This window comes from Indicator indicator, chromosome 30 (genome assembly GCF_027791375.1).
Source record: "Indicator indicator isolate 239-I01 chromosome 30, UM_Iind_1.1, whole genome shotgun sequence".
Lineage (NCBI taxonomy): Eukaryota > Metazoa > Chordata > Aves > Piciformes > Indicatoridae > Indicator > Indicator indicator.
Window position 1 is genome coordinate 767,333 of NC_072039.1, and position 25,663 is coordinate 792,995.

A 25,663-nucleotide genomic window follows, 5' to 3' on the forward strand; every position below is an offset into this window, starting at 1 on the left:
CCCACCCAGTGACCCCTGGCTTGTCTTTCAAAGGCAGCCGAGGTGGAGCTGCAGTGTCCCTTGCCACCTCGGCTATAAATCACCCTGCTGTGATAAGGTAATTACCTTCTCCTTGAAACTACTCAGAGGAAAACCTATAAAGCTGCTGCCTTGTAAACACCACAATAAATAGGCAGGACAATAAAACCTTGGCCAGGGTGGGGAAGGTGCTGCCTCTTGTTGGCCCTGAGCCCCTCGTGCCTCACCAGCTCCCAGCTGAGGGCACATCCAGCCCTGCTGCTCCCCGTGGGGAGTGGATAGCACACAGCCCAGGCTGCCCCAGCAGGTTGGCTAGGTGCTGAGAATCCAGCAGCTGCCATCTGCTTCTTGGGGCACAGAAAATCAGAGACTTCTCTGTTCAGAAGACCCTGACATGGGATGGGGGCTGCTGGAGCAGACACTCAGCAGAGGTAGAGCCTGTGTCTGCTGCCCAGTCCCACACTGGTGCCAGCTCTCCTCCAGGGCACAGGTGGCTCTAGAGATGTCAGCAAACCCAGGCAAGAAATGCAGGCACAGTTTGTTTTCACAAGATTTCTTCTAGAGGCCACTCCAGCTGTGAAAGAGGCATGGGGCAGGTGGTGGAAACTCCAAGGTGAGTGCAGGTATGACTGCAGCAGGCAAAGCAGAAAAGCAGCCAATGGCAGCTCAAGTGCAAACCTCTCACTTGAAGCAGTGCTCCTGAGCCAGGATGGGGCCCAGCAAGGGCAGTGGTGGTGCTGGGGCCCAGCAGTGATGCTCAGCTCTGCCCTGCCATGCTCAGCCTTAGCCTTTCACAGGACATGCCCAGACACACACCAGGCTGCCCCACAGAAGTCCCTCTGGCCCCACACAGCCAGAGACTGAGACTGCAAATGGTTTTCAGGTTCTCAAACTGCTTGAGCCCCCCAGAAACCAGCAGAGAAGATGGCAAAACAAAGGAGGCAGATTTTGTATCCCAAAAGAGCTTTTACAACAGCCAGGGCTTGTGCTGAGCTCTGTTCAAACATCCACCCAAAGGTTAGGGCAGCAGGGACTTAACTCTGAGTGCCCCACAGGCCAGCTCATTCCTGGAGGCATTGATCTGCCCCCAGCAACATCAGAGCTGAGTCCTCCCCCAGCTATCAGCACAGCCAGCTCACAGCAAACAGAGCACCTGACATCATCAGGAAGGAGCAGGATGGGGACACAGGAACAAATTCACCTAGGCTTTAGGACACTGCTGCCCCTCCAACAGCAAGGTGAGAGCCCCAGGGGTAGGACAGCTTAGGGAGTCAAAAGTCCAGCCTTGGAGGAGCTGCTTTGAGTTTTCTGGTTTGGGGAGCACAGCACATCCCCCTGGAAAGCAGGAATTTGGAGTTTTTTGAAGCCAGGATTGGAGGCAGCAGGGAGGCACAAGCCAGGTGTAGGACCCCAAGAAGGCAGACAGGCAAAGGCTGTTTACTCAAAGCTGTTCTTCAAATATTGGCAGATTTGGGTTTACTGCAGGCCCACAAGAGTGACAACATTTGCAGTCCTCAGAAAACAAAATTCTCCCAGCTCCCCTCCTCTGCATCAGGATTTTGAGTGCAGCAGCTCTGATGACAGAATGCTCTCAGGCGAGCTGAGAGCAGAGGCTGCTCTCTAAAACACACCAGGACAAGGCAGCTGTGGCCCTGCTGTAACACCTCAGTGCACAAACACAGCCAGGGAGGGCAGCTTCAGAGCTCACCACACACAGTGATACAAAAATAACAATAAAAATGGTGGTGTGACTCTTCCCCTCAGGCATGGTGAGTGGCTTCAGCCAGCCTGAGACAAAATGATTAACAAGCAGCAGGAGGGCACTCCCCTTCCAGCTACCCTGTGTGAGAGGAAGCAGCGTGGTCCCCTCTGTGCCCAACCAGAAGCCACTGGTCCCTGTTTCTGCCTAGGCCTCTGTTAATTCAGTGGCACTGGCATGGTTTGCCAAGACAGCTTCCAGATAATCAGACACTTTTACCCTGGCTTTGCCCTCCAGCTGTTTCTCAAGCCCACCCAGATGTTCAATGGCTCCTTTCAACACTCTCTCCCTCTCACACCAGTCCCTGTGCATCCTTCCTGCTTCGTTCTCTTCCTCTCCAGACTTCAGGTACTGCAGGACGTAGGCTCCGATGGCATCCCCCTGCTCCCTGATGCTCTCCCATATGACTGGCAGGTCTGTGCTCTTTGCCAGGCTTAACAAATGCAGCAGAGCCTGGCAGATCTGTGTCCTGAGGCTGGCACTGTATTTGAACTCCACGAAGTCCTCAGTGTCTTCACTCCTCTGCAAGGCCACCACCAGGGCAGCCCAAATCTGGCCGAACTGCTCCGTGGAGCCATAGCATTCCCTGCTGCTGGGGATGGAGAGGGCCATGGCTGATTTGATTCGGACCTTGAAGTTCTTGCAGGACTTCACCACTGAAGAAAGGGCACTGTATGCTTGGGTGGTCCAAGGAGCCTCTCCTGCAAAAGGCCCACCAACCACAAACAATCCTTTTCAGTCAGTCAAAGCACACAAAACTGTGAAGGTATCTCCCAAACACTTCATGGGCTTACACTTAGTGTAGTTGTTCTGCTCTAAATGAGAGCATCAGGGGTTATGGAATGAGAAATTGGTTTAAAACCAATTAATCTGAAGTTTTCCAAGAGGAAAAGGGTGACAGTTTGAATCTACTCACAGCTCCAATCCCACCCTCACCCTCTTCCCTGCCAGGGCAGCTCCAGCTAAGTGCAGCACAGTGTGAGCACCCCCAGGAGCTGAGCCTCTTTCACTGGCAAGAGTCCCGGGAAGGCTCCAACAGCAAGACTCAGCTCAGTTTGCTTTCTCCCCTCTCCCCCAACACATTTTTAACAGAGAGCTGGCTCATCAGAGCCACTCCCTGCTGTGCAGGCCCAGGGCAGGGCAGCAGGCACTGACCCAGGGGCAGGGCAGGGTTCCTGAAGACGTTGCCCAGCGCGTAACAGGCGTTCCAGCGCACTTTCATGGTGGCCTCGCTCTGCACAGTGGAGATCAGGGCCTGGAGAGAGTCCTCAATGGCTTCCCTGAACCTGGGGTTTGCTATGTGGCAAGGCTGGAGGAAGTGTAGCACGTTGCCAAGGGCTCTCACTGCATTACTCTTCACCTGCAGCACACACAACACAAAACCAAACCCCCAAACATTTTGGCTCTGGTCGGCAAAGCCTTTGTCAAGCCTGCTAGGAAGTCATGCTCAGAGACAACACCTGGCCTCTGACTGGTGTCCTGGATGGTGGCTTCCAAAATGCCACCAGAAAGAACATTCTCTATGAGTGGTCAGCCTGAGAAAAAAAAAAACAAACCAAACCAGAAAACCCAAACCCAACCTAAACCAGAACAAACCAAACAACCAAACTCCTCCTGCCCCTCTGCCCTGTGACAGCACAGCCCTGCAGGTCAGGCAACATAGGAAACCTCCAAGCACCAGCCCCTCACAGGAGGGTCACAGGATCCTAGAAGGCTTTGGGTTGGAAAGGACCTTTCAAGCTCATCCAGTCCAACCCTCCTCAGTCACCAGGGACATCTCCAGCTAGAGCAGGTTGCTCACAGCCCCAGACAACCTGACCTGGAATGGTGCCAGGCATGGGGCATCCCCCACCTCTCTGGGCAACCTGGGCCAGGTTCTCACCACCCTCAAACATTTCTCCCTTCCCTCCAGTCTGAATCTCCCTCTTTTAGTTCAAGCCATCACCCCTTGTCCTGGGCCAGGCCCTACTCAAAAGCCTGTCAACATCTCACTCATTGGCCTCTTTCAGTACTGAAAGGCCACCAGAAGGTCTCCCTGGAGCCTTATCCTCTCCAGGCTGAACAAGCCCAACTCTCTAAACCTGTCCTCACAGAGAAGGATTCCAGCCTGTGGCCTCCTCTGGACCTGCTCCACCAGGTTAATATCCTCTTTGTGCTGAGGGCCCCAGAGCTGCAGCTCCCCATCCACTGGGACAAAGCACCCCACAGTGTCCTTTCTTTTTCCAATTAAAAAGCAGCAGCTCAGTGCACTGTGAGCCCCGCCCCAGCTCCCCCCCCTACCTTGTCTCTGTCCTTGGATGCTTCAGTTGCAGACTGCAACATCTTCAAGAGCAGGAGGTCAGAAAACTCCTCCTGGAAGCTCTGTCCCATGGTCTCCCTGGGAGGGGAGGAGAAGAACCCTGATGTGAAAGGCCAGCTGAGAGGATCCAGCCCCAAAGCTGTGGCTTTGAGCAAGCCTCCCTCTTTTGAAGGCTGCTGTGTGAGGCAGCCCTTCCTACATGTGACCACGATGGTTATTAATTGAAAACCAAACTATCAATGCAAGGCAGCAGGTCAGCAAGGCACTGAGTGTGTAATAGAAAACAGAGGGCAAGGAATGGCTCTGAGGCAGCCCTGCAGCAAGGCTAGGTGGCAACTGCTGCCCCTGTTAAAAGTGTCACAGGAGGCTGGGCTCCCCTCGGCCCTGCCCTGGGGGAAGTGGTAAATATTTATTCATTTTACTTCTGTGTGACAGTGAAAGTAACCAGGGAGCCTGAACTGCACAAAGCAGTGTGCAAGGGCCTGCAGGGGTACAAGAAAGCTGGGGAGGGGCTTCTGACAAGGGCTTGTGGTGATGGGATGAGGGGGAATGGATTTAAACTGGAAAAGGGGAGATTGAGACTGGAGATTAGGAAGAAATTCTTGAGTGAGGGTGGCGAGACACTGGAGCAGGCTGCCCAGGGAGGCTGTGGATGTCCCCTCCCTGGAGGTGTTCAAGGCCAGGCTGGATGAGGCCTTGAGCAACCTGGCTGAGAAGGGAGTAAAAAGAAGCATCCCAGACAAATTTGGGCTCTTTTGATTTTAGGAGGATCAGGGCCCTATGTGTGATGCCAGGGGCAGAGGGGCAGTGTGTGTGTGATGCCAGGGGCAGAGGGGGGCTCTGCAGGCCAGGCTGTGCTCACATGTTGATGATCAGGGTGTCTGTGAGGTTGCCCAGGGACCAGGCTGCCTTGGCACGGACGTTGGGAGACTTGTCATGGAGGGAATCCAGGATGGCATTTGCTGTGTCTGCCACAAACATCACATCCTGCCAAAGAAAAGCTGCTGCAAATCAGAGTTCAAACCCCAGGGGATCTCCTCAGCACCACACTTTTGGGCCTTGCTAGGCCTGCAAGAGACCAGCTCTAGTTAGAGACTTGTCTAGGTGACAACTTCTAAAGTGCTTCTGGTGCTCCCTGTACAGCTTTAGCTGCAGTTTTGCTCTTTAGCTCCCAGTCAAAGCCTGCACACTGACCAAGTTCATCACTCTCCTGGGGAGCTGTCACTGAAAGCTTCTAATCTGTTCTTTGATTTTATTGCTGCTTCAGTTACTTTGGATTTCAACATCATTACCTGGCCTGCCAACCTCACACCCAGCAAGTGCTGCTCTTCAGACAGCAACTGCTGCTCCAGCCTCCCTGCTGAGCTGCCCTTCCATGACACACCAATTACATTTTCCTTCTCTTGCCTACAGTGAAGGATTTTCTTTCAAAATACTTTGGAATCAAATCTCAGTATCAGCTACTGCACAATCCTGTTTCAACCACTCAAGGCTACAGAGTCCTGTAGCTCAGCCAAGCTAAGTTCATTTTGTGTTGTGGACACAAAACAGCTTTTTTTTTTTTTTCCTAAATAAAGTTTACTTCTTAGTTTGCAACAAAACTCAAGCTTTCACAACAAAAAAATGTGATACTCTACAGGTCTGTACAGCTGCTCCCTGCTCAGCCATACCTCACCTCTTGCAGCTCCTCTGTGCCAGCTCAGCCCTTCCCACTTCTCTCCCTGACAGCTCAGGGAAGATTCTGACCTCCCCCTTTTTGGTCTCTCACTTGTGAGGCCCTTTGGCTTCTGCCTCCTCTCATTTAAACCTGCACTGGTTCTGTTCACCTCTCAAAAGGCAAGAGCAGGTCTGGAGACAGTAAGGAAAACCTACACACACACACACTATAGACCATCAGCAAGAAGGCAAATTCATTCCAAAGAGCTCAGATTCCACATCTTATGGTTCACCACAACAGCTCAAAAGCAGCAAAGCAGAGCAGCTCTGACCTGCCTCAGGCAAGAGAAGAGGATGTAGACTCCCAGGGCTCGTGTAGCAGCAGCCTTCACCAGAGGGTTCTCACTGTGGTTCAGGCCCAGCAGCAGGGTGACACACAGGATCTGCTGCTCACTCTGCAGGCATGGCAGGAGAGAGACACTGAAATGTCAGGCACTGGAACAGGCTGCCCAAGGAGGTGGTGGAGTCCCCATCCCCGGAGGTATTCAAGAAAGGTGTGGCCATGACACCTGGGGACATGGTGGTGTTGGGTTGGTGGTTGGACTGGATCCTGGAGGCTTCTTCCATCCCAAACAATTCCATGATCCTATGATTCTAAAAGATCCCTGGCCCACAAAGACAGAGACCTGACAAAAGCTCTGGCAGAGCCTATCCATGAAAGCTCCCACTCAGAGTACAGCCTTCTTTAAGGTAAATTGTCTGGCTTTTCAGGATGCCACACAGGAAATGGGAAGGCTTCCAGCAAGATCTGATTGCTGTTAGGTAAGGCCACAAGGAAAAGGAAACCAAAGTATTAACCATCCTGCAGACAGGAGGCAGGGCCCAGCAGAGCGGCAGCAGACTGCAGCAGCTGCTGCTTCCTGCCTTGCCTCACTCTCTCCCCTGGACAGCCAGGCAGGCCAGGTTCATCCTGCACAGATTGTCAGTTCACCAACCCATGACCAAGATCTCTGTTTCATCAGAGCAAAGGGTCAGAGTGGGCTCCAACTTGACCCCACTTGGCCACAGGGACAAGTGTATGGGATCAGAGTGCAGGGTGATGGAGTACACACTGTCCTCAGAGGAACCAGCTGGAGAGCTGCAGAGATCCTGCTGCACCAGCAGTTGCTGGGCAAATGAGGCCTGGCAGAGTGCTCCCAGCAAGAAGGGCACAGTGACACCAAAGGAACTGCACAATGCAGCAGTGACACACTGCCAAGGCTTTCATGTTTCAAAGCATATTTCATGGTGCAAGAGGAGAGTGAGGCCAGCAGGTTGGTCTGCCTCTGCCAGAGCAATCACTGCAGCTCAGTGTTTCAAGGGCCAGGCAAAAGGGGAACAAACCACACATGCAAATTGGTGAACTTCAGCCTGTGGCTGTTAGCTCAGCTGCCTCTTAGCCAGCAAAAGATCAGCCCTTCAGCCCTCCCTCCTCCAGGGAGATTCTTGCCCTCCACCTCCTGTGCACTACCACCAAGGCTGAGTATTCTCAGCAGATCCAAACAGCTTCTGTGACCCAGGGTTTAATTGTTGGGGCAGACTAATTACTGCCAGCATTGCCTTTTCCAGTCTCCAGCAGTCACAGCTTGGTCAGGATGTAAAGAAAGCAGTTGTGGGAGGTTTGTCAACCCTCTCCTCCTGAGCTCTGAAAGGCTTTACACTGCTGGCAGCTGGCAGAGGGGAAGAAAGCCTCAGGAGGTAAAGATGGAACACTTCAGAAGCTTTCCTACCTGCAGGCTGCTGAAGGCTTCTGGCAAGATAGAGGACAGGGCATCACAGGCACTTGTCTGAAGGGTTGCATGTGGAGAGTTCTGCAGAGTGCCAGGCAAAGGGCCATTCAACACCAGAGTCCAGAAGGTCACCACCTACAGAAGAGGCAGCCAGGTTCAGCTACTGACACTGAGCAGTGAGGCCCAAGCTCTGCCTTTTCCCATGGTCTCACTTGCAGCAGGCAGCCACACAGCAGAGTGACTCCAGCTCTTAAGCCCCAAACTCTTGGTGGTCAGAAGCATTTTAAAGACATTGCAGGGCTGCTGTCAAGCACTTGCTCCTTCTCAAGGCCATACAGCCTCAGATTAGACTGCTTCAGGTGGAACCACCACTCCAGCCTTGAATCCACACAGCTGGGTGTTTTCCTTCACCTGCCAATTTGCATTCATATCAAGCCACAGGAGCCCAGTGCCTCTGGAGGTGTTTAGAAGATGCAGAGGTGTGGTGCTGAGGGCCACGGGTTAGCACCAGCCTGGGCAGAGTTAGAGAATGGTTGGACTGGAGGATCTGAAAGGGCCTTCCTAACCAAAATGGTTCCTTGACTCTATGGCTCTGCAGAGAGTTCAAGAACGGAAGCTGAGTAAAGTGTGATCTCTGAGGACCCCACACACCTACCATGCTGACTGGAACTCTCTGATCAGGGGGAATGGTTGAGTCAGGTTTGTACTGCTGCAGTACACCAGTGCCCAGCTCCTCCAGAAGCTGCAAGGAAACAAAAAGCAACAAGGACTTCATCAGGGATGACTCAAGCACCATGGAATTGCTGCAGTCTCTACCTAGGACCACACTTACTCACCCAGGGAACAAAAAGAAAAGGTTCAGCACTGTCCTGGACTCTATTCTCTCCCCACTGGTGAAGAAATTCGAGACTTACAAAGTCTCCAGCCAGAACAGCACAACAAATGGCTGCACAAAGGGGAAACCTGGGAGCTCCCCTTTGGGTGTCAGACTGCAGCTCCTGCACCAGCTGATGCTAACTCAGGGAAGGGCAGGATTACAGCCTTTGCATTTCTCAAGCTTCCTGGTGACTCAGCAGAGCAACAAAATTCTGCTGAGAATTCAAGAGTGGAAGCAGGAGGAGCAGTTCTCAGGGTGTCAGGCACTGCATTTCCCAAAGAGCTGCAGCAGGCCTCAGCTCTTTGCACAGGTGCTCTGAACATTCCTCTCTCCTCACCTAATAGATAAAACTGCCTTGATAAACCCATGTCTTGTCTGCTCCTGCTCTTACTTTGGCTCCATGAAGTTGAATGGATGGATCCATTTCTTCCACGCATCTGCAAGCCACTTCTCCAAGTTCTAGGAAGTAGCTCTGAGCCAAGGAGAAATAGCCTTTCACAAGGAGAGCCAGCACCTAAACACAAAGACAAGGAACTGCAGTCAGTGTTTCTTCCTCCTGTGAAACCAAAACACCCCAAACACACACAGAGGGGATGGCAGTGGGCCCACAGACTGAACTCTGATGTAACAGGTAAACCTTGCAGAACAACTTCTAGAATACTACAGCTATTTAAACCCCTCCCTGTTCCATTATCTGCTTCCAAAAGAGGTCACAAAGCACTCTCAGGTAGCACCACCATGAATTATTTACTGCCAGTGAGGTCTCCTGTAGCTAAAAAACATAAGCAAGAGTGCCTGTAAGAGAAAAACTCTCTGGTACTGCAGTACCAAGCTGCTCAGGAACCCCCATGCCCAGAGGTGTTGAAAGGAAGCAGAGCTGTGGTGCTGAGGGCCATGGTTTAGCACCAGCCTTGGCAGAGTTAGGAAGGGTTGGACTGGATGAGCTGCAAGGGCTTTGCCAGCCCAGATGGTTCTGTGAGTCTGGCTCCACAAGCTCTGCTCTTGCCCACCTGCAGGGACTCCAGGCGCAAGGGGCAGGGCTCATAGATGCTGGAGAAGGCTGGGAAGGAGGTGTCAGGGTCTGAGCAGGAGTCCTCCCGGGGCAGCACGACCAGGGACACGCAGAGGCGGAGCAGCCAGCATGGTTCTGAGGAGGAGCATCCTGCTGGGGTCCCTGGGGGCTCCCCTTCCTCGGGGGGGGCCTTTCTCCAGTGCTCAGAACTGGCAGGGTGAGGGGTTGTGCTCCCACTGCTGTTGGAGCCTGAGGAGCTGGGCTGCTGCAGCAGTAACTGCACCTCTGGCAGGGGGGCCTGGGCAGAGACTACAGCTCCCAGCAGCGTCAGGCTGGAGACTCGGACGTTGACATCTGCCAGAAAGAAGAGGGCAGGGGCAGGAAAGCTCTGTGAGAGGCTGACTGACCTGTCAGAGTCCCTTGGGAGTTTGCAGACAGGGACACAGAATGGGCTAGGCTGGAAGGGGCCTTAAAGCTCAGCCAGTTCCAACCCCCTGCCATGGGCAGGGACACCTCCCACCAGCCCAGGTTGCTCAAGGCCTCATCCAGCCTGGCCTTGAACACCTCCAGGGAGGAGGCAGCCACAGCCTCCCTGGGCAACCTGTTCCAGTGTCTCCCCACCATCACTATTAAGAATTTCTTCCCAATATCATGACAGATCATAACACAACTCCACAGCAATACACATTTATAGATTTATGAAGCATTTTGTGAGGAAATCCACAACTGGTTTGTAAGAAGCAATGCTGAATCAAGACCAATCCCACCCAGAATCAATCACAGAATCATAAAATTGTTTGGGTTGGAAAAGACCTCTAAGGTTATTGAGTCTAACCTTCAACCCAACCCCACCATGGCCACTAAACTCTGTCCCCAGGTGCCTTGGCCATAGGTTTCTTGAACACCTCCAGGGATGGGGACTCCACCACCTCCCTGGGCAGCCTGTGCCAATCCCTGACTACTCTTGCAGCGAAGAAACTTTTCCTCATCTCCAACCTAACCCTCCCCTGGCACAATTTCAGGCCATTTCCTCTCATCCTATCACCTGAGACCAGAGAGAATCCCACTTAGAATCAACTAAGACCTGTCCCACCCAGGATCAAGGCCTCTCCCACCCCAAGAGGCTGCAGCCCCAGGGAATGCAAACCTTTGTGACAGATATATGGCTTTATCTGGTTCCAGACCCTGGTCAGCAGCCCTGGCTTCAGGCGGTTGTAAGGTGCATTTGAAACCAAGTTTGCAAGGCACTGGAAGACACAAAAGAGCACAGGTGGAGCAGTGCTGCCAGGGTCAGCCTGGCCTGCCACAGCTCTGCTTCCACATTCAGAGTTCATTTAGACAGCTAATTATTGGAGGGCACATGAAAAGAAATGCCCCAAACTATCTGCTGCTTGGAAACTGGTTCCAAGCCTGGCTCCCCAGTACTGAACCTGGCCAAAGCAGTTCAACACCCATGGAAAGCTTTCAACCCACCACACAATTTTGCTTCAAGACTCAGAATCACTAAGGTTGGAAAAGGCCTCCAAGATCATCCAGTCCAACCAGCAACCCAGCACCAGCATGGCCACACATTTCTTGAACCCCTCCAGGGATGGGGACTCCACCACCTCCCTGGGCAGCCTGTGCCAATCCCTGACCACTCTTGCAGAAAAGAAGGTTTTCTTCATCTCCAACCTAACCCTTCCCTGGCACAATTTCAGGCTATTTCCTCTTGTCCTGCCATTGGTTACTTGGAAGAAAAGACTAAGCCTGCAGCCCTGAAGCCTTGTTGCAGAGAGCAATGATGTCTCCCTCCCCTCAGCCTCCTCCTCTTCAGGCTGAACACCCCCAGCTCCCTCAGCCTCTCCTCACCAGCCTTGTTCTCCAGACCCCTCACCAGCTCCACTGCCCTTTGCTGTGCCCACTCCAGCACCTCAATGTCTTTCTCAGACTGCACTGCTCAATATTTACTATCCCCTGGGCAGCATCTGCCACATTTGCAGTGCAGTTACCTTAACTATTTGTGTCAGTGTCTGAGAAGAGGACTCTGCCACCAGGGCTAGCAGCAGGCAGCGGTGCAGCTCCCTGATGCTGGAAGCAACAGTTACAGAGAAGGGAGTGAAAGCTCTCTTGTGATCATTGGCATCTTCAGCAACAGACAGAAACTGCTTAGAACCTTCCAGGATGGCTGAGAGCACTTGGAGAGCACAGGCACGGGTCTGAAACAAGACAGCATTTCTGTTAGCCACTTGTGACACCTCCGTGGAGCTTTATGAAAGTCTCTTTCTACAGCAAGAGAAAAAAAAAACCAGCTCCAACTACCTTCCCTCATAACTTACAGAACCAACCACAAAGACCCAAGCCTTTGCTCCCTTCACCAATCCATCCTCTTTTATTTCCTGTGGTACAGTGACCAAGCAACCACAGATACAGCAGCCAAGTACTGACTGAAGGCCAGAGAAGACAACTTCTAAGATGGTTTTTTCCTTCTCAGAACTGCCTCACCTTTGGGGAAGGATCTTTCAAAGCAATGGTCATCAAGGACACTGACTGGGGGCTGCCAATCCCAGGTGCATCAGGAACAAATGCAGACCAGTAGCCATACAGAACTCTCTTCTCTATGGATTTTACAGCAGAGAGGAAGCAGGCCAGAGCCCCCTGACGAAGGTTGGCTTGGTAAGATCTACAAAACAAACCAAAAGATGAATGAAGTAGCAGCAGTGAACAGCAAAGGACTTCACCTCTGTCCCTGTCCCTCAGGTGAGTGGCTGGCTGTGAGAGTTCTGTTGACCAAGAACTCCAACACAAAGGACAGGTTTACTTTCCAAGCAGTATGAATTCCTGACTTCCCATCCCCTTGTACCAACACATAAATCAAGAAGGGAAAGTGATTTCCTCAACAGCTTTCATTAAGAAGAAAGCACCAGGATCCTGGGGAACAGTAAGAGTCTCCCCACAGGAAAAACTTGTGCCAGACCTCCAGGAACTAAAAGCATGCTTCAAGATGAGACATCAGGGGAGACTGAGACTGGAGATGAGGAAGAAATTATTGAGAGTGAGGATGGTGATACACTGGCACACGGCAGGGGGTTGGGCCTGGATGATCTTTAAGGTCCCTTCCCATCCAACCCATCTGTGACTCTATGAGCCTAAGCTCCTCTGGACAGCAGCGCACTCTGCTCATGCTCTACCTTACAGGAACAGCAATCACCTCACTTTGCTCTGTATTTCACCTTCAGCATCAGAATATTCTGACTCACTGCTGCTGATCCTCTTCCAGCTGCTGTGAAGTGCAGACAGATCCTTCCCCATGGGCAGGTGGGCAGCACCTGATGGCTGAGCCTGGGGATCCAAACCAGGCCTGCTCTGCACATCCCCCAAGTGCAGCTTCAGCATCTCTGCCCCAAGGGCTGCTTCACCTCCTGCATCACCCAAATCTTCTCTTCCTTCTTCCCCAAACTCTCCCTTCTTCTGCTTCCCTTTGGACTTTTTCCTTCGGTTCTGTTTGAAGATGAGAAGCAGATACTTCACACACAAAGCTTGGGAAGTAACACCCAGAAAGCTGAGCAGGCATCTCCTGGGCATGCATCTAAGGGAAACAGCTCTGAGAACAGAACTAACTGCCAATGGAGAACAAAAGCAGAGCTTAATACAATAAATCATGATGACATCATTAATATAATAAATCATCAGTAAACAGAAGCAAATTATACAAGTTTCTAAAAGGAGTTTTCAGATGAGTTGAGAGCAGCTCTGAAGAAAGAGCCTTGGGGCTGCTGGGTGCTGAGCAGCTCCCCAGGAGCCAGCAGTGCCCTCATGCAGCCCAGCAGGCAGCTGTGTGCTGGGCTGCAGCCAGAGGAGTGTGGGCAGCAGGGGAGGAGAGGGGATTCTGCCCCTATCTGAACAGCCTCAAAAATGGAGCTTGGGCCTCTTTATCAGTCAAACAAAAGGCTTCCAAGAAAACTTATTGAAGTCAGATTTCCCCCAGAAGCAGTCCCAGAGGAGCAGCAGTGAACACCTCTGGTGTTGGCTTAGGTTACAGAAGGCATTAACACCTACAAAGATCAAGTTTAACCTGACTGTACAACCTGATTTTCTCCAATGACTTTCAGATAATCAATAACCTCAGATGTATACAGGCTTAAAAAGTAACCTGTGGAAGGATTAAGGGGAACAGAGGGGGGAGGGGGGAGGAAATCAGGCTCTGGATGAACCTGACTCCAAGAGAGCCAAGTGGTTGCTCAAGGGTTAGGAGAGAAAACGTAAGTTATAAAATGCCAAGCTCTGGCTGCTCTGCAAGCCCCAGCCCCACCTCTGTAGGCCAGGAATCCCTGCTGGAAATGAGCCCAGCTCTGGAAACCCACCCCATGCAGAGGCAGCTGTGCTCCTCAGCTGAGCCTGCAGAGCAGCTTCCCTCAGGGCAGAGGTTTCAATCAGCATCTCCAAAGCAGCTCAAGTGCCTCCCCCAGAGCTGGCAGCCACCAGCACCAGGCTGGGTGACACAGCTGCAGCAAACACAGCCAGGCAGCACACAGGACAAGCAGCAGCAGCTCAGCTTACCCCTGGCTGCTTACAGGTGGCTGTTTCTGACTGCTCCTGTTTGACAGGTGACCTTCTGTCATAGTGAGGCAGGGGGGCTGGGTACAAGACTGTGGGCACCTCGATGCTCAGTCCTGGCAGCCCGTGGAACATGCACTTCTGCAACAGCAACACAGGGTTAGCAGCTCACGAGGGAGGCTGCACTGAGCTGCAGCTCAGGCTCTTCTCACATGCCACAGGGGACAGGACAAGAGGAAACAAACTCAAACTGTGCCAGGGCAGGTTCAGGTTGGATGTTAGGAACAATTTCTCCCCAGTAAGGGCTCTCAGGCGCTGGCACAGGCTGCCCAGGGAGGTGGTGGAGTGCCCACCCCTGGAGGTGCTCACAAGCCATGTGGCTGTGGTGCTGAGGGCCGTGGCTCAGTGGCTCAGCAGCAGTGGTGGCACTGTGAGCTCTGGGTGAGCAGCTGGACTTGCTGATCTCAGGGGTCTCCTCCAACCTCCAGAGATCTATGGTTCTGTGATTCTTTCCCCTTTTGATGCACAAAGCTTTGCTGTACATTTACTCAGGTGGTGTTCAGCAATTTTCAACTGGGCTTATGAGCCTTCCCCCAGGGCTTGCCTCTCCCAATGCTGTGCAGTATCTGAAACCCAAAACCTTTGGACCTTTTCTAAGGAGGTCCAAAAAAATGAGCCTCCCATATCCCATCCTTTTCTGGGCAGTGCAGTGAAAACGCTGGGAGGGAAACCCTGGGCCTTTTCCTTTGTCTCACACTGCATTTCCCCTTATGGTCAAGCTTCTCTGCTCCCTCTTTTCCCCACTTAACAAGCACCTGGAACAGGCACCTTCCAGGGCCTGCCTCTTTCTCCAGGAGGACTGAAGTATTTACCTTTAACATTGCAAGAAGAGATCCAATCTGGTCAGTCTGCATCAGTTTCATCTTCCCACCATTGAGAAGGGACTGGATACCCTTCAGTGCACTTTGCAGCAACTAAAAACCAAACCATACAATTAATTAATTTTTCCTTCCCCAAACTCTGGAGGTTCACATCTCTCAAGTGACTTCTTAGGCAGTTATGGATTTGTTCAACACCATCACAGCTCCACAGATTGCACTGGGTTGGAAGGGACCCTCCAAGGGCATCTTGTCCAACATCCCTGCACTCAGCAGGGACACCTCCAGCTACAGCAGGCTGCCCAGGGACACAGCAAGGCTGACCTTGAATGTCTCCAGGGATGAGGCCTCAACCACCTCCCTGGGCAGTCTGTTCCAGGATTTGTTAATTTCTGGGACAGTTACTTATGTTTATTATAAAAAAAAAAAAAAACCAAAAAAAAAAAAACAATTAAGGCTATTTAAGCAAAATCTCAGCTGACAACATCCCAAACACCAATACTCCACTAGCACAATCTCCTAAATTAGAGCACTCCAGACAACCAGACTCACACTTACCATGCAAAAAGTGATGTCATCTACATCAGAGATTTTAGGGGACTGCAGCACACTTAGGAAAGTCTGAAAACAGACACTTCTGTAGGACTCCTCCAGGTATGGCTGCCCAGGCACACTACAATTACAGCAGAAAGGAACAAATGGTTGATTTGCTCCCTGACAAACTCAGACCCAAGCCCTCTGCCCCAGAGGGTTGGTGACTCTCTGAAAAGGAGCAGCTCCACCACTAGAAAGGACAAAAGGAAACCTTCTGCACAAGGAGCAGGGTGTGCCTTGCAGCTGCTCTGCTTCTGTGTCCACCTCCTCAACTGCACTGCCTCTCCAGCAGGGCTGAGCAAGCTTTTCAGGCAAAAGGTGGCATTGAAAAGGGCCTGAGAATGCTTTTTGCCACTTCCTGAGCTTTCATGAAGTCTGGGCCACCTTTATGTGCTGAAACATTTTCATCTCCACTTGACTTACTGCACAGAGAGGGCAACCACAGCACGTCATCTGTGCTGCCGAGTGCCATTTGCTAAGAGGTGCCAACTGCTGCAGTGGATTTAGAGCCATTAAGCAAATTCTTCTGTAATGGATTCCTAAGCACCTGGGTCTAACACATTTAATTACCTCAAGCCATCAACACATTTGATTACACTCACAGGACAGCTCTAATATTGCAGTGATTTTCCTGACATTAAACTCAGAGAACAGCTGAGGCTGGAAGGGGCCTCTGGAGATCATCCATCCAGTCCAACATTTTTGCTTGAAGTAAGGTCAACTAGAGCAGGTTGTCCAGGACTGTGCCCAGTCAGGTTTTAAGTACCTCCAAGGACAGAGACTCTACAACCTCTCTGGACAGTTCATTCCAGTGCTTGATAATCCTCCCCTTTTTTATTATTTCCTTTTTTTCCTTGTGTTTAATCAGAACTTCCTCTGCTCCAGTTTGTCCCCATTGCCTCTCATCCCTTCACTGGGCACCACTGAGCACAGCCTGGCTCCTTTTCAATCCCTGTCACCACATATTTATATCCTTGCTGAACCTTCCAGGCTAAACAAGCCCAACTCTCCACACAGAAGCAGCAGCATATCCCAAACTGCCAGATGTTGTCTTCATTTCCATTAAGTAGGTCTTCAGACCTCAGCTACAAGTGCTGAAATTCCAACCTTTTGTGTTTGTTTGCTTGAGGTTTGTTTTGTTTTAATTAAAACCAAACCATCTGTTCAGGGGAACCATTAACCAAAAAGCTTTTTACAGCACACCCAAAGATCTGTTGATTTCATTAAGTGCTTGCTTGCTCACAGTCTGGTTAGTCCAAGTTCTTCCCATAGAGCAGCAATGAAGATTTGCTGTGGTGGCATCACTGTTCTTACAAGTGGGATGAAAAAGTGGATGAACTGCAACAGGGTAACTGTAAAAACCTGTAGCTGACCACTTCTTATGCAAAATTACCCCCAAGAACCATTGCAGAGCCCCTACAGTGCAACAATTTTCACTTTCCTTCCCTAAACTCAGCTCTGTAACAGCACTTCTGGAAGGTTGAGTTTATAGCTTGTAGTGAGAGTGGGGAGACACTGGGACAGGTTGGCCAGGGAGATTGTGGACATCCCCTCCTTGGAGGGCATCAAGACCAGGCTGGATGAGGCCTTGGCTAGTGGAGGTGTCCCCCTCCAAGGCAGGGAGGTTGGAACTGGATGATCTTTAAGGTCCCTTCCAACCCAACCCATTCTGTGACTCTGAATCCAGAGATGATGCAGCCTTGAAGCACTGCAGTTTTACATTTCAAATTCATGCAGATAAACCTTCCTGGTCCTCAATCTTCTGTTCCTAGCACAAACAGAGCATCCCATCTGTCCCTGCTATCAGATGGACATCTTCTAAAGCAGCCTCCCCGCCACCTGAGAAGGTTGGTACCCACCTGAGGCAGAGGTTTGCCATGCTGCGTACTGCTGCCCTGCGGAGCTCCACGTCCTGCTGAGCAGCAGAGCTGAACTGCAGCAGGAGCCCAGCCTGGCCCAGCAAATCTGGCAGATGCTGAAACAAAACAGCAGAAGTCATCAGGGCTCAGGGCTGCCCCCTCAGCCCCCTGGCTCTTCTTCTTGGCCAAACCCAGCTGTGCTACAAAACCAGACTGGTCAGCTGCGGGTTGAGACTCCACAGACAGACTGCACAGAACCCCAGACTGCCAGGCTGGAAGGGACCCCAAGGACTGTCTGGCTCAACCTTTCTGGGTGATCATAATTGTAGTAAATGAACTAACCAAAAGTGTCTTTTAAAGTTTTATTAAGAATAAGGACAAGCAAAGAAAACAGCATGCTGGGCTGAGAAAAAGGGACGAAAATACAGCGAAGCCATGGTTTTTCTCTCCTTCTCATATAGCTATCTCATTGACATAAACAGACTTATGTTAAATAGGAGGCAGGACATGATAATGAGCCCCCAGAATGTTCTGAAGTGCTCGGGAGAGAAAAAAAAAAAGGATCAGAGAGTAAAAGCATCTTTCTCACAGAAAGCCACAGAACTCTCATATACTTACCTGACACACACATCCCAAGGCAGAGCCAGGCAAGGCCACCTTTGTCTGTGGTTTGCCTAATAAAAGGTCGAATTGAGCCCCTTGAAAACGATCTTCCAAGTCAAATTCACTGAACTTAACTCTTTACTTGACACAAATCACATATTCCTCTATGAATATTGTAAAAATATTCACAACAATAATTTCCAAAACTCTCTCATTTTGTACTAAAAAGGTGTGAAGGATCAGGGCTGGGTTAGCCATGAAACAAGCTGCAGCCTGCAGGTATAGAGATATTCAGCACAGGAAGGGTCTTGTCAGCTTTTGACTATTAGCAGAGGCACCCCTCAGACCTGAAACTCAGCTGTTCCACACATAGCAGAATCATTTAGGCTGGAAAAGACCTTTAAGATCATTGGATCCAACCATGAACCCATCACTACCATAGCCCTCAGCACCACACCTACACAGCTCTGAAACCCCTCCAGGGAGAGGGACTCCACCACTGCCCTGAGCAGCCTGGGCCAGGGTTCAACAACCCTTTTGGGGAAGAAATTACTCCTCATGTCCAATCTAAGCCTCCCCTGGAATATTTCCTCTTGTTCCTCAGTCAGTATTTAAAAGAAACCTCATCTTAGCCTGAGAGATGAGGTAATGTGGGAACCTGATCTTTGTTATTCTTTCTTTTTTGGGAAAAAAAATCAAGTAGCAACAGCTAAAGGGTGCAAACATTTTGATGGTTACTTTCTCTTGGCATGCAAACTCACCTTCTGACATTTAGGTCCATTATTGTAAACAAGAGCTGCTAAGGCTTGCAGAATTTCAACATGTGTCCAGGAGCTGCACTGCTTCAGAGCAGAGATGCAGTAGGAGAGAAGAAAATTCAGGCTCTCTTCATCAACCATCACCTGTTGGAACAGAAAAGGGCTGTGGTCAAGAAAACATCATCAGGTACTGCTGGAATCACTGTAGGGGTTACAGACTCAGGTGATGTGGCTGCTAAAACCCAAACCATCACAGAATCAGCCCACACTCAACAACTGGAGACATCTACACAGGTGTCCCAGAGCCAGAAGGGTTTCTGATGGTGCATTGCTACTGTCAGAGCTGCTTTTATGTAAGGAACCATACTAGAGCCACAGATAGATGCTCAGCTAACAATAAATAAGCGATACAATGAAAATCCAAGAAACCCTGCATGAAGGTCAGCTCCACAGCCCTGTAAAAGGACCCCAAAGGCCTCCTGGGCTTAGCAGGGGACCTAGAGCCTCAGCAGACAGGGAAACAAAGGACAAGGCCAAACTTTTCTTACCTGAAATCTGTTAAGTAAGTGATGGATAAGCTGACAAACTTTGCTGACAAGATGTTCCTGATCGAGGTGAACCAGCTGACAGCCTTGGACAAGCAGAGCACAAACATCCTGGAGAAGAAAGTTCATTATGTAGAGATTACAAATCTAGGACGGAAACCACATCATCAGCTGAGACTTGCTCACACCTGCGAGGGACCTGCGGGACCTGCACACGTGCGTGGCTGCGCGCTTCAGGGCAGGCGGCGGCAGCCCCGGGCCACCTCCTGTCGGCCATCCCCCAGGACCCCAACCCCGGGCCATCCCTTATTCCTAAGCCATTCCCCTGCCCCACAGTTCCGCTCCCCGGCCGGGCCCCGCGGTACCCGCGGGCTGGGCCCAGCCGCCGGCGCCGGGTCGCAGCTCTCCGAGATGAGTTGGTCAAAGAGCAAGTGGAGCTCGGTGCGCCGGCGGTCACCGTCGGGTCGCTCCACGCCGGGCTGAGGCCGCAGGGCTCCTAACCGCGCCAGGTAACGGCGGAATGAGCCGCTCGGCTCCGGCTCCTGCAGTCCAGCCGCGGCCGCCATCTTCCGCCCGCCCGGCAGCGGCGCTATGGCAACGCGCGGCGCTTCCGGGGCGGGCGGCGGTTACGGCGGCCCGGAGGGGCCGGGATTCTCTGCGAGTCGCGGATGGGGAGCGGGCAGCGGGGTGCGGGTCTGGCCCCGCGATGGGTATCAGCGAAACGCCAGAACGAGCAGGGAGAACGGCCAGGGACCCCTCGCACTGCACCCCGGAGCCTTCCGCGCTAGGGCTGGCAGCGGCCCCGTGGCTGTGCTGCGCCTCCAGGGAGCCTGGGAATGAGAAAAGGGGGAGCCCCTGGGAGTCGGCGGCGTGCCCGGTACCCCCGCTGGAACCGGGACAGGAACACGGTCTGCCCGGGACCGCGGGGCTTGCAGGGAGCAGCACTTGGCATGGTGGAGGAGCTGCGGGCCTGGGGCTGTGTGCAGCAGGTGACAGGGCTTGCAGCCGTGACACACTTGAGCCATGACACCCTTACGGCAGCGTCACACTCGCTGCTGTGGCACAGCCCTGCCAGGCTTACAGCCTGACACTGCCACAGCCGGGACACACTCACAGTGGTGTCTTGCTCACAGCTGTGACGTGCTCACAGCCCTGTCACACTCACTGCTAGGATCCTGTGCGACCTGTGCTAGATTCTATGGTCCTGCTCTTGCAGGGGGGTTGGACTCGATGACCTTCGAAGGTCTCTTCCAACTCCTAACATCCCATGATCCTATGACCCTCACCTGAGCAACCTGCTTGAGTTGCAGATGGCCCTGCTCCCTGCGAGGGGCTTGGACTAGATGAGGTTTAAATGTTCCTTCCATCCAAAGCAATCTGGGATTCTGGGATCCTCTCAGCCGTGTCCCACTCTCAGCTGTGTCACACTCACAGGAATGTAGCCCAGGAAGGAAGGCGAATTGGTGACCACAGGCCAGCAGGAGAACCACAGTTACGTGCCCGGGGCAGTGCCCGTGGGGCCCTGGTGCCGCAGGGCGCTTGCCGGGCGGGGCAGTGCGGCTGGGCAGGGAGCACCGCGGTAGGTGGCACTGCCTGTCCGTGTTTGTGGCCACAGCGCCTGGAGCGGGCACAGCTGCTCCCGAGGGAGAGACCTTGTGGAGTTAACCCTGGTGGACGTTCAGTGATTCCTTAAAACCAACAGAAGTGATCGGTGGAGCCTGGAATGGGGCTGCAGGCCAGGGCTGCTCCGCTGTAACAGGTTGCTGCTCTCCCACAGCCCTGCCCTGGGATTCCTTCCTGTGCCCAGGGTAAGGGCCAGGGGAGAATAACAAGGCACATAAAAACTGACTTTCAGCAATTGGGGGCAATTCAAGATGCTTGGGGGTGGGGGGGGAAAAGAAAGCTGAGTGGAGGAAAAAAACTCAACTATATGTTAGTGGGGACTAAGGATTTTAGCTGTTTGATCTTGAACCCCACAATACACCCCAACGGTTTTGGACTTGGCAGATGCCCAAACATTGGTGACTTAGCAGATTCAACACATGGAAGACGCCATTGAAAGAGGAGCCCTTTGGAATAGGGCCTGACCATGTTGGAGAAAGGATAATGTAATGGAATTTGGCAAAAAAACAATTGTGATAGCTGGCTGCCATGGCTGCACCCAGCTGAATGGCATATGTAATGTAGTATGGCCACCCACAAATTTAGTGTATTTACCTAAACCTCCCTTTAACCTACCTCTATGTTTTCCATTCATGTATCAAGAAAAGCTCAATTCAGAGAAGTGCTTGCTGTGCCACCAGCTGTGCCATCAGCTTTCTGCTTTGCCCAGGGCTGTCTGGCTATGGCTAATTGCTCTGCTTCTTACCTTTATCATCCCATTTGTTCTTTATTATTTGTTCCCCAAAAGTCTCCAACAGGCCTCCAAGGCAGGCACAGTGAAACACGTAGCAGAGAGAGCCTCAAGCACATGAATGCTGTGGGAGGATTTTAGAGAGCTCTGTGCCAGCCCAGCCCTGCCATCGCTCAGGGCAGAGCAGCTGCCTGGCATCCTGTAAGTGCTCTGGGAAAAGAGGAGCATGTGGGCACCTCCAGCAGGGCACAGCTTTCATGCCAGGGTCTTCATCACTGTCAAAAGGAACACAGGTGTGGTTTGGCTGTGGAAGCTCCTGGAGTGGGCAAGCCTGGGGCTCCCAGGGGCTTACATGGGTGACAAACTCAGCCAGAGCTGTGCTGGGTTTGGAACTTCAAAGCCAGGAATAGCAGCAGCACCTTCCCAGCTTCTCTGCTTGGCATAAATTCCCAGCAAACCCCTACTCAGAGACTTTTTTTGGGGGGGTGTTGCTGTTTTACATTGTGATTTATTATTTTTAAAACGTCTCAACACATATTTAAAGCTCTTCCTTTCTTCTTGGCCTCCTGTGTTTGAAACAGGGCTGAAACATGTGCTGACAGCAGCCCCTGCTTTTGTGAGGCCCTCATAAATCTGTGACTGAAAGCAGACTGACACTGCTGCATGGGCTTAGAAAGCAACAAAACCAGCTGGAAGCAGGGTAGAGATGCTGTGGGTTTAGGGAATAGCTCCACTGAAGGCAGGGATGCTACACCAGCACACATTTTACCAGTGCCTGGTAAGCCTCCACGTTTACTCACCCCTCAAAACCACCAAAGGAGAGCAAACCCCTCAGCCTCCAGCAGTGGCCAGGAGGGAAAACAGCACAAGTCCTCCACTGTTAAAGGCATTCTGCTACTGTCATGCAAATACATCTGGTTCAGCAGCTCAGAAGCAGGCTTCAAAGGACAGAGAAGCCATTAGAATCACAGTTCAAAGAAAAAAAAAAGTGAGCAGCTGGTTTAGGCCATCTGGTAGGGGACACAAAATGGTCTCTTTCTTCCTCACTCAGCCTCTGAAATCTCAATTAATTGTAGGAACGTCTTCCAACATTAGCCAACATAATGTTGTTAAAAATCTAAAGTCTTAATAAATCATCAAACCTCACATCCCAGGCAAACAAGGCAGCCACAGCACGGGGTGGGGGGGGGGCGGGGGGCAGTCCTCTCCTCCCCTCTATTCCAGCACACCACATTTACAATTTCAGCTTGGTGTTTTCAAAGCAAATTAGTGGGAACTGGATTCTTCAGCCCCTTTGAAGGTCCCAGGGTAAAATGTGAATGGGATGGTTCCCCAGGCTGGAGAGGAGTCTCCTTCTCTGTTGATTTCAGGAGCTGCATTTGGCTTAAAAACACGGGCAGAAAGTGTCCTCCCTGGGCTTATTTCTCCTGGGCTGAGCCCCACCAGGTCCCATTGTGTGAGCACAGCTCAGCAGAAATCCCTGGGTTAGCTGCTCTGATCGGAAAGCCCCCAAGAGCTCCTGGAAATTGATATTCCTGATGAGTACATGGATGAGCTCCTTGAAATTCAGGCAGGTGGTTTGATAATGCAGGGATGGTAGCTGCCGTGGGGAGGCCAGCTGAGCAGGAGCCACCACAGAGAGCTCAAGGGCACGGCAGATACCTGCTGATCTTGACAAAGTGATGACCTGGGAGCTGCTGATGGTGCTCCCTGCCTCCTCCTCCTCACCTTTCAGATGTGTCAGCTCCTGTAAAAGGCAAAATGGAGAGAGTTCAGCTGAATCTTACTGCTTGGGGAGAAGAACTGCCCCAAAAGGGGTTTCAGTCCTGGGCTTTCCTGGTTGCTGCTGTTTCTGTCAGCCCTGCCTCTGACCTCCTTTTCTTGGGCCACCCAACTTTATTGACTTTCCACTTCCTATCAGCAGCATTTCAAAGCAGATGAGAGAACCCTGAGCCTAGAATAATCCCCCTGCTCACAGAGGTGTCCCAGGGAGCCCTGGGACCACTCAGGGAAATTCCCATGCAGGAACTCCATCCCCAAGCCACAGTTGGACATTCCCCAAAGGCTTGTGCACAGTCAGCTTCCCCCCACACTTAGCATTATCTCTGCTGGTGCCAGAGATGTCTCCCAAGGCCTTCCCAGCTCTTTTCCCAAGCTGCAAAGCAGCTGACAGGACAAACAGGGCTGGCTCCAGGCTTGTTTGCCCCTGCACAACAGGCACAAATACTTCAAATGCTTTCCTCATCTCATTTGCTCATGCAACGTGCTGGGCTGTCAGGGCTGCTACTCCCAGGCAGCAGCAAGGGTGGGCTGTGGGCATGGGACAAGATGTGTGGGTTGGCAAGGGAAGAACGCAGCCAGGGAGCACCCTCAGCCTCCCCCAATCCCCCATGTGATCCCATCAAGAGGAGGGTGCCCATGCCCACGCCCATGCCCATGCCCACACCAGCCTGTACCCCCACCCTGATCCCCACTCACCCAGCCCTTGCCCACTCCTGGCCCTGGGTGCAGGTTCCTTGATGTTTTTGGCTCATTAGGATAATTCCTCCCCTGTAACAGGGACACTAAACCTCCATTCACTGGGAAGCAGCTGTGGGTTGGGGTCAGCAGCCCTCCTGGAAACAGAGCTCAGCATTCCCAGGATGTTTCTTCTGGATTTGCTGCCTTTATTTAACCTGACTGCTGGGACTGCAGCCCAGCCTGCTGCTGCCTCCCCCTTGTGCTCCTCTCCCCAGAGCTGGCAGGGGCTGGGACGTTCCCACATCTGCCTTCCCCGGGAGGTGGTGGGGACTCAGGGGACAGTGGTGGAGCCTGGCTGATGGCCTGAAACACCTCCCCCTCTGTACAAAATCATGCAGGCTTGGGGTTTGAGGCTTAAACCTCAATCTGTTTTCACCTGCTGGCTGTTTTCTGAAGAGATGCCACAAATTACCACAGCCAACTGCCCTGCCCAGACCCCAGAGGGGTGAAGGAGGTGAAGTGGGGGCTGCCATCCTTACCATGCTGGATCCATGAGAAGCTTTTGCTGCCAGCAGAGTGGGGAATACAGGACCTGAAACCACAGTGACCTGCTGGGAGTTGGAGGCAGCTCTGCTAGCTGCTGAGCCACCAGCAACCTGCCAGGGATGCACACCAAAACATGAGCTAATCCCAACAAAAATAGGAGTGAAATCATAACTCAGATGCATAATTCATGTGCATAATTTTATCCCTGCTGTAGGTTCTCCAGGGATGTATTCTAGAAAATGCTGTCTTCCCCCTCCCTTCAGCATTTGTATCCTTCCCAAAAAGTGCTGTAGATGCAAATCACTGGAGGCATCAAGAGGCAGCAGCTTTGCCTCCTTACCAAAGCAGTGCTAAATCTGTCTGAGTTCCCAGCCTGCGTCCTGGCATGTCAGGTGGATCCGAAGCTGCTGTGGAGACAGCCAGGCTTGGACCAGACCCAGGCTGCTCACAGCACCCTGCCATGGGCTGGGTGGGAAGGGACCTTACAGATCATCCAGCTCCAACCCCTGCCATGGACAGAGACACCTCCACCAGCCCAGGATGCTCAAGACCTCATCCAGCCTGGCCTTGGGGCATCCACAACCTCCCTGCTCATTGCTTTCACCCTGCTGCTGATTCTGCCTGCCTGGCAAACAGGCAGCTTGCCCTTGCAAATGCTAAAACTGTGAATCAATAATGGCAATTAAGAGACAATTATCATTATTGTGAAGTGAGGATTGGAGTCAAGACTCCAAGAAGACATCCCAAAGGACCAGGACCCTCTTTACTGTAGAGCTCAGGCTGCTCTTCCTACATGCCAGACCCCCCAGGTTTAATTGCTTCATGATTTCCTATAGAATATTGAAGCACCAAGGTGTTTCCAGCCAGCCCAGGCCCTGCCTTGCTGGAGGACAGTGGCAAAGCCCTGCATGGCACCCAACGCTTACTGACTTACCCAGTGCTTTCTTTCTGCTCATTACAACTCAGACAAGGTCCAGGGACCTCCTGCACCCAGGCTGCCACCTGGGAGCCGTCCTTCAGTGCCCCTGCAAGGCGCAGCTGCAGAGGGAGCTCTTGCAGCGCAGGCTCAGCGCTGCCTGCCCCAGCTGGCCCCGCAGGAGCCGACGCTTGGGGTTGGCTCACTCGGAACGCTCAGAGGGAG

The 25,663-nt window shown here is 52.2% G+C and overlaps 1 protein-coding gene across 1 annotated transcript; it reads right to left on the reverse strand.

Moving 5' to 3' along the window:
- Window positions 1-1,924: 1,924 nt before the first annotated feature.
- On the reverse strand, window positions 1,925-18,762 carry HEATR6 (HEAT repeat containing 6). Its single transcript, XM_054394275.1, has 18 exons — window positions 18,622-18,762; window positions 17,258-17,373; window positions 15,363-15,477; window positions 14,799-14,900; window positions 13,930-14,067; window positions 12,581-12,870; window positions 11,875-12,052; window positions 11,382-11,588; window positions 10,538-10,637; window positions 9,389-9,744; window positions 8,770-8,892; window positions 8,157-8,243; window positions 7,502-7,636; window positions 6,065-6,187; window positions 4,939-5,063; window positions 4,058-4,154; window positions 2,933-3,137; window positions 1,925-2,478 (listed from the first exon to the last, which is right to left on the reverse strand). The coding sequence occupies exons 1-18, from the start codon at window positions 18,757-18,759 to the stop codon at window positions 1,925-1,927; spliced, it is 3,189 nt and encodes a 1,062-aa protein (XP_054250250.1). The 5' UTR covers window positions 18,760-18,762.
- Window positions 18,763-25,663: the final 6,901 nt, after the last annotated feature.

Coding starts and splice junctions, on each gene's coding strand:
- HEATR6 (XM_054394275.1), bottom strand. CDS start 18,759: ATGGTTGATGAAGAGAGCCTGAATTTTCTTCTCTCCTACTGCATCTCT. Junction 14,901..15,362: donor ATGACATCACTTTTTGCATG/GTAAGTGTGAGT, acceptor TTTGGTTTTTAG/TTGCTGCAAAGTGCACTGAA. Junction 3,138..4,057: donor CATCCAAGGACAGAGACAAG/GTAGGGGGGGGA, acceptor TGTGTGCTGCAG/GTGAAGAGTAATGCAGTGAG.